The 16,340-nt window shown below is 46.8% G+C and overlaps 1 protein-coding gene across 7 annotated transcripts in view; it reads left to right on the top strand.

Moving 5' to 3' along the window:
* LOC138525572 (uncharacterized) overlaps positions 1-16,340 on the top strand; it is a 1,145,196-nt gene that overhangs the window by 1,013,529 nt on the left and 115,327 nt on the right. For all 7 annotated transcript variants that reach the window (XM_069635615.1, XM_069635611.1, XM_069635616.1 and 4 more), the window contains one exon: positions 1,300-1,380. In XM_069635615.1, coding sequence (XP_069491716.1) covers positions 1,300-1,380 — 81 coding nt within the window. The remainder of the gene's footprint in view (positions 1-1,299; positions 1,381-16,340) is intronic.

Here is a 16,340-nt window from a genome sequence, read left to right as displayed (position 1 = left end):
TGTCTTCCTCTAAACATACTTTGAAAACGTGGGACAGGGCTCTCAAACATAAGGGCGTCCCGAGGGGTCTGGGCCCCTCCTCCCCAGTTTTTCACAACCCGCCTTCTCACCGGGATCCTACCCCTCGAATTTTAGGAACTGGGTGGCGGGTGGCCTCGAAACTCTGGGTCAACTTTTTGTGGATGGCCAGCCACGCTCCTTTGAGCAATGCAAAGCAGCCTTTCAACTGTCAGAAACTGATAGATTTACCTATTCGCAACTCTGACACTGGTGCTCCCATCTGCTGCCCCGATCAGCAGCGATGTGCGCCCTCAGTCCCCTTGAACTCCCAGTGAAAGACCTACCGCTACGAGGGAAAATCTCTACTCTTTACAAGTTATTGTAGACAGACCCTCTCACTGGTAGGGCCCCCTATATGTCACAGTGGGAGGCAGACCTGGGGCACCCATAGAGGACCAGACCTGGGTAGACATCTGGTCAAGAACGTACTCTTCCTCCTTTTGCATTGCCAACTGGGAGTGCGCCCACAAGTTGCTCCTACGATGGTATTATCCCCTGCTCCGCTTGCACCACTTTCACCGAGCTTTTGACCCCTTATGTTGGCGCCTGTGTTGGCTCCCGGGGACCTACTTCCACATGTGGTGGACATGCCCAATGGTGAAGAAGTTCTGGGCCCAATGTATCGCTACAATAAAAGGCATCACTGAGTTGGTGATCCCACTTGTGCCTGAACCCGTCCTCTTGGAGCCCCAATCCCAGGCCCCGAGAACCGGCCAGAGGGCTGCCCTCATTACGCAACTCTTGCTGGCCGCAAAGATCATAGCGCACACTTGGAAATTCGCTGGGGGCCCCCTGATGATTCTTTGGCGCTAAAACTCGGGTACATTCTAATAGCGGAGAAAATCACTGCAGCCAAAGCTGGCCTCCTCCACCGCTTTTTGAACATTTGGGTGCTGGTCCTAGACTATGACCAGAACTTCCCGGCTCTAACCAACAAACCGCGGCTGACTGCAAGGGCCCTTCAGTCGAACTCTGAACGGCTGGCGCCGACTCACGTTTAACCTGATCCAGGAGGGGGAGGAGGGATAAGGCATGGGGAAATGCTTGTAATTTGATCTGGAGGTAATGCTTTGTCTGATATCTGCTGATTTTATTGTCATCTGTGTGCTCGTCTAAAATAAACATGTTAAAAAAAAGGCACGATCAAGGACATCAACAACCTCTCTGATGCATTGTCTGATATGTAAATTGTGTACATATGTGCCAGCATTCATTCTCACATCTTACTTTCACTTACAGGGGCCACGCAGGACACAGCAGAGGACGCACGGGACAAATCCATTAAGCAGGAGGCAAATGTCCATGCAGTCATGGCATGAGGTCAGTAATGCGTGGAGGGGAGTGGGAGGAATCTGACAGTTACACCTCTATTTGCGGGAGCAGATGCAGCATCAACTGTCTGCTAGTAACAGCCTGAGGGAGGCCATCTTAGATAAGTCACGTGATGCAAGAAAGTCTTTAGTCACAGTTTGGCATCGCTGTTGCTGGGGATGACGCTGTGGCTTAACAGGCCCAAGACACGGGTGATGCCAAAGCCCATAGGGTTCTTTGTTCTGGTTGAAGCCAGGCCTCCTGCAAGCCAATTAACGAACACAGTTACACTCTCCTCCATGCTTCACTCAGTACTGTGGGTGTCTTATAAAGTGTAGGCACAGCCAACCTGGCAAAACGGTGAAAGCCAGCCTCTGCCACACCTAGCAAAATGCCACCTTGGCTCGGTTGCTGACATACCAGAATCTGATCCCAACCAAAATGCAATATCGATTGCAACAACAGAAAGCTTATTCTGACTGTCGTGTCCTCATCGATCACCACCACCGCTTAGCCTTGGCAAAGCAGTCTCCAGACTGACCCCAGAAGCATTTCTTCCACATTGGGAACACACAACCCATTACTCCAGAGAAGGAAAATGTTTGGTGAAGGTTGTTTTCGCTTTCTAATCATGCCAGCCCAATTGGAATTACATTATATTTATTGTGTTTTTCTGATATTCTCCTGGCTGTTACACTATTACGCTCCCCACCATTAGCCTTGCCCACCTTCCCAAATTGTTGGGAATGGCCTGGTCTGTATATGCTGCATTAAAGTAGCAAATAAGTTCAGAATAAAGAACCCTGGTACACAAAGCCAATTTGCACCTGTGTAGCTACACTTGCATATATGAGTATGCCCCGTGCCCCAACTGCCAGTTCCTGTTTTTCTACCTGGGGGATGGGTTTGGTACTGCTCTCTCTCTATCCCTTGTGGGGTGGTCTTTTTACCTGCTTTTTGGTTCTTCTTGGGGAATATTTTCAAACAAGTTTGGCTTGTTTTTTGCTTTACTTCTCACAGGAAGCTCTGTCTTTTGTGTTGTTTAACAAATAAATTCAATTGGATTTTTTCCAAAACATATTATTTAAATTCATTGCCAAATTCCTCCTTACCACAATGCTTTTTGTCAGAGGGCTTAAGGCGTGCATAAAGTGCATGTTCAATTTCTCGCTGCCAAGTCCGATAGGGGCTCCGTCACATGTCTTGGGATCCCGCCTCTGGTACAGTCCTGCAATTTTAGTATTGGAATACCACTGAGGTCGCTCCCAAATTGCCTGCAACATATGCAAGTCAAGGGAAGGGTTTCTGTGCCAGAGTCCATGGTTCATTTTGTCCTACCCAATGTTAGGCTGATGTAGGCAAGGGGGTTTATGTGCTGGCATCAGTGCGGGTGGGGTTGAGTGTTGTCGGTACAAGGCAGAAAGTTGCTCCTCCAGTCCTGGCCTGCCTCGTAGGGTTGGCCAAATCCAGGCCTCAAGGGCGGGAATCGTGTCAGGTTTTTAGGATATCCCTCATTAATATTCATGAGGAAAAATGTACATACATTTAGGATCATTGCATGCAAATTCATCTCATGAATATTAAAGAGGGATATCCTGAAAACCCAGCAGAATTCCGCCCCTCGAGGCCTAGAGTTGGGCAACCTCAGTAGCATCTGTCAGCTCCAAGCCTTCTAACACGCACCTGTCCCCTGGGCCTTCCAATGTGCTTAGTGTAACCACCACCTGTATGTTGGTGGTGGAAACCCATTTCAGGCACACAAGGTTATTATGGTATGTAAGAGGGAGTCCAGGCCTAGATTCTGCACTATGCCGGCCTTGGGTTGATACGGTTTTCTACAAACTCCCAAATGTTCAGGCGGTGGTATCCCCAGTCAATGCTTACGAAGCTGAAAACTCTTTCCTTCATAAACCCAGTCACTCTATACCAGAGGCTTTGGTGGCATTCAGGGTACTACGGATTGTACTGTAAAGGACTTCTTTCACCCCAGCTGGTACTGCAGGCAAGCATTTTATTTTATTGAGCATTTGTTAGGCGCTTATACATCAGAATTGTGTTTCAAAGCATTAGAGTACCAAAGTGGTTGTCTCCAAAGGAGAGACACAACTGAAGCATACAGGAGTCAAGGAAACATTGGCTTCCTCCTTGGTGGAAACCACGTCTACCCTGCCTGGTATTGGAGAAGGGTTCTGTGCCTGATAAGGAGTTTCAGGATGATTATTGGATTGCTATCACTTCCTGATATTTCACCTTAAGGCTAGTCCCTGTTAACACACACTACAGAGTGAATAGAACACTCTAGGGAAATAAACCAGGAGATAACTTGCAAGGATAACAAGGTTTAATTGTACAAAATACAAAACATCAGCAAAGGAATCTGTTGCGTGAGAACGTTCTGACTCCAGAATACATGAAGTGCTATTTGAGGGACCACATCATCATAGATGACATCACGTATAGGCTCTAAACTAGCACATTTCACTGGGTGGACACTATACATAATCCGGCTCCATATGGGATGCCAGGCTGCAATTGGTTGGTTCTTCCGCCGGTGGTCAGGCTCCATGTGCATCAGCTGGGCTCATCTTGTTGTCTGGTGAAGGTCAGGTCGCTCATGAAATACAGTGTTACATCTAATCTAACACACTAAGCCTACTACTAAATCACTGTGGCATGCAGCTGGGTGGCTCTGGATTGGTGCCAGGGGAAGGGAGGATGAAATACAGTCACACTGACCCACACATTCTGAGCTTCATTGATATCGTTCCCCTCTCACCCAAGGTCTCCACCTGATTTTTTATCAATAATTTATACCTCCCTGTACCTGGTGTTACAAAGGATGTATTATATGCTGGGGGGTGAAACAGTCGCGCATGCTTAGATCTTTTATGGTCACGTGATTTGCGCTAGGACATTGTGGTTGCTTGCTTATGAAATGCAGGCTTGTGGGGTTTGGGTCAGTCGTGTGGGGTTGGCTTTGCGCTGACTGGGGGTTAGAGGCCTGCTGGTAGCATAATGGTGATGATTGGGCACTGCACGGGACCATGGTGTTGGCTCACGCTCCTGCAGGGCGCATTCCTCTGAAAGATACTAACTCTTTGCAACAGCGAAGAGACAATTGGGAAGTGGAGTTCCGTGAGAGCTGGCAGTGCAGTCATTCTGCCTTTCTGCTTAATGATATTGGGCCTAGTGAAATCTTTCCATGGAGCTCGTCTGGTGCAGCGCAATGAAGCAAGCCTGTGCTTTAGTCATAACTACAAAATGGTGTTTCTTTCTATGTGTCTCCTAATGTCATACATCTGCTGTTCACGCTCTATTACCTCTGCACCGAGTTTCATAGTGCGGTTCTCTCCCCCCTTATATACTACACTACTTCATAGGGGATTCGCCTCACCTGAAAGTGCTTAGGGGGTGGGATATACTAATTTCTATCCCCCTTCTGTTACTTCTACATTAGCACATTCTCCTCCCCCATATTTACGCTCATTTGCTCATCCTACTTCTTCCTCCCATGCAGATGTTCTTTTTATCGGCATCCAGGCCCTATACACATGTCTTAAGTTATCCCCTGCTTGCAGTTATTGCTCAGGCGTACATGTCATGCAAATGCATCCCCACCTCCAGCCAGGTCTACCCACACTTCCTTGTAATTTTTGGGGTCGGGCAGGGAACAATCGGTGTGTGGTATAGGTTATCAACTATATCTCCACAGGGATTGGGACCATGTGGTGAACGAGGTAGTCAGTCTGTATTTCTATCTCCTTTGTGTCACAAGGTACTTTACTATTACCAATAGAAACCATCATAATTGTGATATTAGGCACTGCTTTGGACCAACACTGGAGACCCAATTGGCACCTGCAGAAAATCACCAAGACAAACACGCCGATGGGCACCAGCATTTTCAACAATGTTCTGAGCCATGATGTGGGCCAGCTGAAGGCCATGGTGAACCAATCTTCTTCTTGAACGCTAGCTTCTTTTTCATCTTCACCCCTAGATCATATACTGCTACAATGACGTGTGACAATGTCCCATTTTCAACATCTTCAGAAGGTACGATTGTGCAACATGGACTCCCAATCTTTTTGCAAATACCTCCTTCCGTGGCTGTCAGGAGATCCAAGACATGCCTATTTTGCATTGTCATTAGTCTAAGGGCCCTCAGCTCCACTCTTATAACATTGAACCCTTGTTCGGTATCGTTAGCCAACTCAATCAGCTCCCATCTTACAATCTGTAACCATTTTGCATTGGCTCGCGTCTGGATGCTAGGTATTAGAGATGCAAAATATGTCTCTGCGGAATTATAGAGCTTGTATTCATCAGGTATTTGCACAAGCAGTTTGGATGAGTCTGTTCGCAGCTGGTCATAGAGCTCTTTCTCGGGGAGGATGCAAAAGTCTGTTGGTGGCATTGTGTGCTGCATTTTGATTTTTGGGGTACTGTGGTCGCTCCATCAAGCACGGATCCCACTTTAAGGTGTTCTTCTGGTACTACTAATAGGGCAGAGTGCAGCGTAGCTAGCAAACAGTAGCCCCTCCAAGAAGGCGGGCGGTGCAAGTACGCTTGCTTGCCGCAGTCTGGATTAACGAGCTAAGGTTGACATTGCATGCCCGGAATGTGCCTTTGATCCTACATAACGCAAGATGAATTAGGCATTGTGTCTCTGTCATCGGTACTTCTGGTTGTACTAAAACCTTGGGTGCCCCAGAGACGTGCGGTATTAAGGAACAGACTTAGCAACTCCCATTGATAGTTCGCCTTCCTATTGCACTCATGTCGGAGTACCAACTGTTTGAGTGCTCTGGATGATGAATATCTTCTACTGCATCAAGGCCTAAACCATGGTATGCATCATATTCATGCTGGCACGCTTGTCTTTTCCTTTTGTTATTACGTAGTGCATGCCTTTTGACTACTTTATTTCTACTGCTGGTCACATTTACATTACTGCTTCCATTACACAAATAGTGTTTTACATTTGGCATTAGTAGTTGAAACATTTTGTTTGTGCATACAGTTGTATGGGAGTTGCTACTATTTGCGAGAGTCACATTATGTACGGTTGTCGTTATGTTGCTTGATTTGGTGGGATAAAATGGTACCTTCCATTCGGGTCTGGGCTAGAACTCAGTATGGGTATAATAGAGGATATAGGGGTAGAGGTGAATTCAGTTACATCGGCGGGCATGGTAGTCATTTCAGTGACATTGGAAGGTACACTCATAGTCAGAGCAGTTAATTCAGTGACATTGGAGGGTACACTCATGTTCCAGGTCCCCGTGGCCCCCTCTCCCCTTATTTTAGATGGCCAGCCCAGATAGAAGACGTTTCCCAATAAATCCCTAATAAAAACATCATTATTGTAAATAAAAAAGCCACAAAATAGAGGCCACAATCATACCTATATATTCTGGTACTGCTAATATTGTTTCTATCTACAGTTGAAGAGCATCTTTGCATGGTCATTTCCATTGTTGTTATATCTGTGGTTTTGAAAAAACAGGGAAGAGAAGGAAAACATGAGGTGGGGAGGGTACAAGGGAAGGGAAGGAGGGGAGAGAGACAGAGAGAGAGAGAGAGAGAGTTGTAAATTATGTGGCTGGTGCTCTAGCAACAATGCATGTACTTTGAACTGTTTCCCATGCACTTGAATGGTTAGCATGAAGCTACACAAACTGAGCTAGTAGTGTTGTCTTACTTTGGACACTTGGTGTCGAGTCGGGTGGGGACCTGTGAATGTCTGAGATGTATATCCAATACCTGAGCCCCTTTACCTTCACTGCGAGGGGGGTGGAGAACACGACCTCGTAGGGCCCATGGAACCTGGGGTTGTACCATTTTCGCACAAAGCTTCTTACATAGTCCAGTTCCCCCAGGAACAGTGGTTGTGTGGCTGTGGTGCCAGTTTGTGGGGCAGTTGATGTTTGTGCATCTTCAGTGTTTGGCGGAGCCATTTGTTTTGCAGTACATCTGATTGTACGTGTTAGTTAAGATAGATACTGCTTAAATTCTTGCCCCAGAAGCGCCTGATGCTCTCCTTACTAGTGATAGAGGTGCTTGCATATGTCTGCCAGTCACTATTTTGTGGGGGGACAGGTGGTGGTCCATACTGGGCTATGTGTGCAGATGAAACAGGGGCTAGGGGCAGGCAATACACCCAGTACTTTTTTTAGGGTATTACATAACTTGGAGAGGCAGCTCTTAAGGAAGACGTTTATTCGTTCTACCACTCCATTTGCTTGTGGGTGGTAAATTGAACACATCTGATGCTAGATCCCTAAGAGGGTTGTTATTTCTATAAAGAGCTTATTGAAAAAATGAATGCCATTATCTGATTTCAAAACATTGCACACTCCCCAGCGGGGGAAGACCTCTCTGACAAGGAATTTTGCGGCACACTCAGCATCTGGGTGGGCACATGGGCCCACTTTAACCCATTTTGAGAACGGACACACCACCACAATCAAATATCGTGCCCCACTGCATCGTTCCCCCATGTCTGTATAGTCAATGTGCAGCTCACAGAATGGGCCAACAGGGCGGGGAAGAGTTCCTTACAACGTTCTGAGGGTCATTCCTATACTAAACACTTGGCAGGGGGGACATTGAACAACCATAGTCAAGAGGTGTTCTTGTAAATTGGGGATGAACCAATCTTCTTGAATGTCTGTGGCAATGTGTTGCGTAGAGCTATGAGAAGGGTAATGCAATTGTTCAAAAGCTGTGTGTAATAATTCGACGGGCATCACTACTTTTCCTGTACTTTGTTTTCTCCATAAGAGATCTGTGGGGGATTGTACGCATTCACATTTGAGCCATGTATCCTGTTCTTCTGGGGGTGCCTTACGTTGTAGCTCAAGTGCGATAGGGAGAGCTGTGTATGCCTCTGTATCTGTTCTGGCATTTGCTGTTGTTATAACTCATTCAGCAGATGTGGGCACAGCGAGATGTCCTGCAGCTTTTGCTGCCACGTTGGCGGCTGCGTTTCCTAAAGATATTCCGTCAGTATTGTGTGTATGTACTGCACATTTAATGACCACCACCACAGAAGGTTCTGTGAGGGCGGAAATCAGTGTGTTGAGCAAGGCGGCATGCTGTACTGCTGAGCCATCTGCTCGCCCAAACCTCCTCCTTCCCCAAAGCGACAGACCTGCGTGTACCGTTGTGGTGACATAGGCAGAGTCTGAGTAGATGGTAGCATAGCACCCCTTAGATGCATGCAGGGCTTCGATGAGTGCTACCAGTTCAGTTGCTTGTGCTGAATAGTGCATGGGCAATCTCCTCATTACAAGTGTTACATAGTCTCCTTCCACTAGGCATACCACTACTGCCATAACATGTCTTTCACCTGTCTCTTGATCAATTGATGCTGACCCATCAACAAAGAGGATTTCTCCCTATTCTAAGGGGCTGTCTTTGGCTTTAGGGAGATCATTGTCTTCACCTTCATAAGATGCACAGTCATGCTGTTGCAAATCCTCAGCGGTGCATGGTTGTGTGAGGAACATGGCTGGGTTGACTGTCTTGCATCTTACAACATGGATGTGGGGGCTTGACAATATGATTTCATAAGCTAATGCTCTCTGTGTGGTGAGTGTGGACTTTGAGCGATCCAAAATCACAAATAGTGACTGAACAGCCCATAACAATGGCGGAGCTCTTTTAAATTGCAAAGGCCGCAACTGCAAGTGCTTGTTAACAGGGGAACTGTCCCTGCATGATCGAGTCGAGTGTGCCACTGTGATAGGCTAGTGGCTTATGGCCCATTGTGCTCTTCTGGGTGAGTACTGTTGTAATGAGTGTGCCATTTGAGGGTGACAAAATATAAAACTCCTGTAGCATGGCAAACTGGACTCAGATAATTAAGTGAACAATAAATAGGGTTTATTTAAGTAAGCATAAGTTATATATGAAGTATAAGTAGAGAGTATATATATAATAGGGAAGGAGTCTCTGAAGGGAGATGCTTCTGTGTCTCCAACAGTCTTCAGAGTGTCCACATTCCACATACACATTCTCCTTCCAGAACCCCTGTAAGTTCCACAGCAGTATAGCATTCAATGCTCCATGCTACAACTCCTGTGTATAATCTGGGGTGGCAAGGACAGGTGCTGTAGAGATATCTTTTTTTAAGTCATTGAAACTTGTTATCATCTCTGGGGTCCACTCTATTTTGTTGATCCCTTTTTGTGCTTCATTGAGGCCCTGTAGAAGTAGTCTTGTGTATGCTGCATAATCTAGAATCCATGTCCTGCAATAATTGCACAATCCTAAGAATGTTTGCTTGTCTTTTAGTGTGAGTGGTTTGGGAGGGGCACACACTGTTGCTGCCCTGTCAGGGATGATTCCTTTTCCGTCCTTGGAGATGAGTTGCCCAAGGTAAAGTACCTCCAGTTAGCAGTAATGGAGTTTTGCCTTTTACACTTTGTACCCTTTCCTTGCTAGCAACTGCAGTAGTGCTGTAAAGTCCCTTTGACAGTCCTGCTTGCTGTCGCTGCAGACCAGTAGATCATCTACGTATTGAATTATCATGCTGGGTATGTGAATGTTCCCTAAGTCTTTGTGTAGTATCCTATTGAAAATTCTGGGCTTTCGAAGTACCCGAGTGTGTTCGTAGCGCTTTCCACCCTGGGTAAATGCTGTTAGGTATTGTGAGTCTGGATGCAGGGGAACTGAGAAGAAGGCGTTTTTCTAAATCTACTACAGAGAAATGGGTTGCCTCTTTAGAGATACTGCACAAAATGGATGCCGTGTTGGGGACCAGTGGAAACTCCTTCTGTACTACCGCATTAGGGGGCAGAAATCCTGGTTCATCCTCCAACTGCCCTGTTGCCTTTTTAATGGGCTATATGGCTGTATTGCATGGTGAAGTGGAGGGTACTACGATCCCTTGTTATAACAGGGACTGTAGTGTTTCTCTGATCCCCTCTTCTGCTTCACTAGACAGCCGGTATTGTTTAACCTGTGGGAGCACTGCACCTGGCTTGAGCATGATTTTTACAGGGGTCACTTCTTTCAGCATCCCAACATCGTGTGGGTTTGTTGTCAGGGACGTCATTTCACCAAAATGCCAGGGTTAGCGGAAGTGACATCACATGAGCCTTGACCTCTGATGATATCACAGGAAGTGATGTCATTTGATCCCACCCCTAAGGGACATCACAGGAAGCAATGGGACACGACCTTTCATCCCTCAACAAAACAGGAAGTGGCATCACATAGCATTGTTTCTAAATACACTACGAAAAATGTAAAGTGATATACGTTTCATACAAGAAATGGGTCACCATATGTATCGTTAATATCAGTGCGTTTAGGCCCATATTACCAAATCACTGTGAATGGAAGCAGACGTCGAAGGCCAAATGATAATGATGTGTTATTATGTAGCACTTACGCTTAAGCGCTTTATATAGAACAAATATACATACAATATCACCCAACCTGTGTTGGTACTCATTTATCAACCTCAGCAGAATTAAAGGCTGAGTTGACCTTGCTGGGAGTCGAACCTGCAACCTGCATATCACATCCACATTGTAGCAGCCAGAGATCAACCCACTGAGCTATCTTACCAGCTACAGCTATTTAAAAAAAAACACCCACTCCAGAAACAAAGAGCCACATGCTGCTGGCCTCAGCCCATAAGCCACAATCAAAAAGAAAAAAATAATAAAACTTTATTTTTTTTCTGCATTTTATTTTGGGGTAGCAAGGGAGATCACAGGGGTAGCAAGGCAGACATCAGGGGTCCCCTGGTGACCCCTAAATGACATCCATGTTTGTTGTCCATAAATGTGTGGGGCCGTACTGCAGTATTGCCTGGCTGAATGGGGTGGTGCGACAACAGCCATGGAGGGACTCTGAACTTTTCTGCATTGCACCATGATCTCACAGGGTATGCAGACCTCGAGGATGATCTGCCCATCATTATTGTCCTCCTCAAAAAGTTCTCCATCATTCAACTCTCTCAAGGGTACGGCGGGATCAATGCAGGGCACCGTGTGCCATTGGCACCCATGGGGGCCAGTACCAAGCACTACAATCTTTTTCTCAGACACAAGTAAACCTTCTAAGTCTAATGATAGTATTGTTCCTGCAACCAGCTTGGGTATTATTACATGTCGGGGTCGACACAGATACCGCTCACTGCCACATCACTCGCCACAGCATGTATCACTAGCATTACGATAAGAGAGCACATGCAAGGTGTGGTGCAGACAATTCCTCTGTCTATAAATGAGATTGTCATGTTCAACTTGCTAAGCAGGTCCCTACTGAGCAAGTTAACAGGTGATAGGAGTGGAGCCCTTACGACCTTCCCTCCCACCTTGATGTCTAGATCTTGTGTGTATGGAACCGTTAAAACAGCCCCAGAGAATCCCTGCGTGTCGAGAGTCTTTCCTGATAGCGGGAAGTCACCTTCGCTGTTGCACAACTTCTCCGCTCCTGAGTCCACGATAAAGATGAATTGTTTGTTCCCTATATCTGCCCACACCAATGGTTCCTCTTCTGAATCATTGACAGGACTGGACATGCAAGTGCTCTTTGTGGGCTGTCCTAATCAAGGTTTGTGTCTGTCCCAGGGAACAAGAAGGGGCTTCCCCCCACCACTGTAGCACCTAGAAATGGGGATGCTGCGCCATTAGGTGCCGTACCAAAAGCGTTCCTATTCTCTGTCATCTGTGGGTTTCGACAGGGCTGGTAATGCTGAAATGCTTGTTGCTGGGGTTGTGGGTGATATGGTCCCAGGGATTTGTTGGGGAGCTGTGTGTAAGCCTGATGAATCTCATATGGTATCAAAGTCATTCTGTGAGTTTGCCCTTGGGGGTTGCCTGGATGGGGACACTCATAATGCTGCTGGTTGTAGTTGTAATTCCCTCCCTTACAACTGCGACACTGTCTTGAAAAATGACCCCACCTCCTGCATGTCCAGCACTGCCCTGGTCCCCAACCTCTTGGTCCTGGACCTCCCAATCCCCATCCTCTAGGCCCTCAGAACCCACCTGGTCCTCGTTGCTGTCATCCTTGCCACTGTGGTCCTGAAAATTGCTGGTTTCCTCCTCCCCAATGCCCTTGTCCTCCTTCAGCCCACACTTCCGATATTCTTTCCTGGGTCGCGTTAGAGGTGCACCCTTCCTCCCCATCTGCTCCAGGGGGTGGCCCTGTCGATACTGCAGCCACTTTCACTCGTTTATATTGAACTAGTTTCTCTTTCTCAGCCTGTCGCCTTTGTACCGTTTCCTTTTCTCGCTCTTTGATCCGTTTACAGTGGTGAACTATAATACTCTGAATTTTGGGCCACCCCTTAGCTTCCACCCCAGCTATCTTGTCAAGCGCTTTCTGTACACCTTTGGGGAGGCCTCTTTTTACTATAAAATAGAGTAGTAAGGGTGATTGATCCCAGGTGCTGCCTGTTTCTGCTCTCCATATCTCTTGAACCCTAAGAATATACTGCGCAGCGTCTCCCTCATCTCCCATTGTGCACTGCATTATTGACTGTAAATCTGGGGTGTCTGGGAATGTTTGTCTCAACGCATCCCATACTCGTGCTCTAATCTTGTTGAACCATGCTCCATCATGGGCATCATTACTCAATGTTACTCCCAGGTACCCTGCTTTAATCCATACACTCTCTGCCTGGTCTCTAACTGCGGCTACCAATAAACTCTTCATGCCCCCTATTGCCAAGGGTACCGCTGCTGTGTTTTTTTCAAATGCATATATCTATTTCCCAGCCCCCACAGTGAGTTGGGGGAGGGCTTTAAAAGGGTTATTTGTGTCCATTTGTGCCCAGGGTACATAGTGCGGTCGCCCTGAGCCCTTGTGTATTAGGGGCATTTGCATTTTCAGTTTTCCTTTCCCACCCTTAGTTGCACTTCCCTTTTTACGCGCTAACGCTATTCTGACAAAATTCTCTCTTAATCTTCCGTCCCATAAACTTTCTAGCATTGGTGTGGCCTTGGGTGCCTGTTCAGCCCCTCCCTCTTCTTCTGTCATTAAAATCACTCCAATATTCCTCGTCCATTCTTCGGGACCCAACATTTTCATACCCCAAGCTGTCTGTTTCCCTGTCCCGCTCTACATGGATGGTTCTTATGGGCGCATTGTCTATTCTAAATAGGAAGTTGCCTGGCTTCCACGCATCCCTGGGTGGCTGTGGTGGTGCCCCGGTGGGCATCACTGGAGTTTCTCCCACCCTAGTTGCTCCACATGCTGCTCGTAACCTAGCTAATTCAGTGCGTTTTGACACCAGCGCTACCTCTATCTCTCTTGCTCTTACCCCGGTGTGGGCAGTAACCTCTGGAGGTGAGACATATGGCAGGGGTGGGGCCATGCTTGGTGTGTCCACCATGGTGCCCGCAGAAACATATGTCGGGTTGGTATACCCTTTTGCTGGGTATGTTGCTAGCGGGTATATCCCAATTTTAGTCTCCACATTCTTCTCACCCTCCCCTGCACCTGTCTCCTTGTTACTGTTTTCCGTCGCCCCTTCTCCCTTCGGATCCTCTGTTTCTTCTAACATTTTCCAGAGGTTCAATCCTTCTCTCCCCTTATACTTTGCTGTCAAAGAAGTGGACATGTGTTCCAGAGCACATCTGTCAAAATATCCTTCTTCTGGGCAGGAGTGGGGCATACCCCACCTCTCGTCTCGGACAACCATTGATTGTGGTATTTGTTATTTTTTTAGCAATACAAAGGCAAAGCCATACCCATATGGTCTAAGGGGGTGTCTTTCCCCATGGTCATATCTGGTGTGTGTCTTATATTGGGGCTACGCCTATGCTACTGCGCCAAAGTCACACCAGACATTTGTTTAGAGCATTTAAAGCATATACAGTTCGGTTTTGTCTTTAGTACATGTGAATACTGTCAATGAACTCACAGAAAAATCATCAGTTCACCATTCACCCCCGCTATTCCCCACTAGAGCTTCTTCACACACTCCCTACACACTCTGCTGATGTGCTCGTACACACCGTAGACGCCCCTCCTGGGCCTCCAACCACTACTTTTACCGAGCTCTCTAATTATACGGAGCTCCTATATTTCTCCTCATATTTCTCCAGCATGTAGAGTCACCCTCTCCCCTTACTTGGTGAGGCTCCCACATTCTGTTTTCTTTTTCTCAATATCCTTAAAAGTAAAGTAGAAAAATGGTCAACAAAAAAAAACACAATCCACAAATGGAGCACACACATTTCAGTCACTGCGTGTTCACCAGATTCACACTGCTCCATAAACCCAACCCTACTTTTTTGGCTACCTTGCAGGCTATTCTCACATGTTCATGTTATCCTGAAATCATGGGGTTCCACAACCGGCCTGCACCTCTCCTTGCGGCCCCACCCCGCTCCAAAGAGCAGGCGGGATTCTGCAAAAACAGCTTCCACAAGGCCACTCAGCGTATGCATTTTGGGGCTGGCCACTGCAGGTGGGCACGGCCCTTCCAGAGACGGTACCTGGATATCTCTGCGGGTACAGGGGCAAAGGGATCACGTTGCCAGGGTCACCAAATGAAGGCAAGTCCCTGTTAACACACACTCCAGAGTGAATACAACCCTCTAGGGAAATAAGCCATGAGATATCTTGCAAGGATAACAAGGTTTAATTGTACAAAATACAAAACATCAGCAAAGGACTCTGCTGCTCGAGAACATTCTGACTCCAGAATACATTACAGTGGTATTTGAGGGACCACACTGTCATAGATGACATCACATATAGGGTCTAAACTAGCACATTTCATTGGGTGGACAGTATACATAATCCTGCTCCATATGGAATGCCTGGCTGCAATTGGTTGGTTCATCTGCCGTCGGCCAGGCTCCAAGTGGGTCAGCTGGGCTCATCTTCTTGTCTGGTGAAAGTCAGGTCACTCATCAAATACAGTGTTACATCTAATCTAGCACACTAAGCCTATTACTACATCATTGTGGCATGCACCTGGGTGGCTCGGGGATTGGTGCCAGGGGGAAGGGAGGATGAAATAGAGTCACAATGACCCACACAATATGGGCTTTGTGGATACCATTCCTCTCGCACCCAAGGTTTCCACCTCGTGTAACAAAGAATTAATTTTATGCTGGGTGGTGTAGGGATACTGCATATGGAGGGAGCAGGTGAGCCATGACATTATATTCAGAGGAGGCAGTAAATAATGGCAAGGGGATTCATATGGAGAATACAGACATCAAATGGCTGGTGCACATTACACATGGGAATGCACATTCTTGCAGTGAGTACTGTGTTTAAAGTGGTCTACTTCAGGCTAAATAGGTCATCTGTATGGTTTGCACTGTGTAAATTCTAACCTGAATTAACCAATTAACAACCGTCCCCATTAATTGGTAACCTGTCTTTAACAAAGCAGTGCAAAGCAGGTTCAGTTGACATGTCAAAATTGAGTTGCTTTTCTGCAATGGAATTAAGATGTACAAAGATATTTTACTGGCTATGTGATCTCATTCAGCATTGAACAAACTGCAAGGCTGATTGATGCAGTGATTGAAAAGTACTATTGTGTGCTGGAGGAAGCGATTATTGCAATTAAGTTGGGCAAAACTATCGTGCTGCAAGGAAAAATACAGAGGCAGCTATGCGGGCATGTTCACCATCGAGGGGCAGGTCCTGTTGAGTGACAGAGTTAAGGTTTAAAAGCAAGGGAGAGAGTGGGTGTAGACAGACTGGCTGGGCAGAGCTGCAGAGGATCTCTGGAGGATGGCAGACTGAACTGACGGGTGGTAGACACCAGGGGAAGCTGAGGCCCTGGCAGACAAGCTGTGTGCTTCGTGTGGGTGGCTGGGCTTTGCAGAGTTCGCAATACTCCTGTTTGCTGATAATCCAATTCAGAGGGGTCCAGAGATATCAGTGAAAGTATCTCACTGGAGTAAAAGGTGAATATACCTGTGATAAGTGAGGTGCACGTACAGATCGATGCATTTTCAGACAGCCAGAAAGGG

This window comes from Ambystoma mexicanum, chromosome 7p, assembly GCF_040938575.1.
Source record: "Ambystoma mexicanum isolate Mex_15411 chromosome 7p, UKY_AmexF1_1, whole genome shotgun sequence".
NCBI lineage: Eukaryota > Metazoa > Chordata > Amphibia > Caudata > Ambystomatidae > Ambystoma > Ambystoma mexicanum.
Note: the sequence above shows the minus strand (reverse complement) of the source record. Positions and strands in the feature narration are given on the sequence as shown.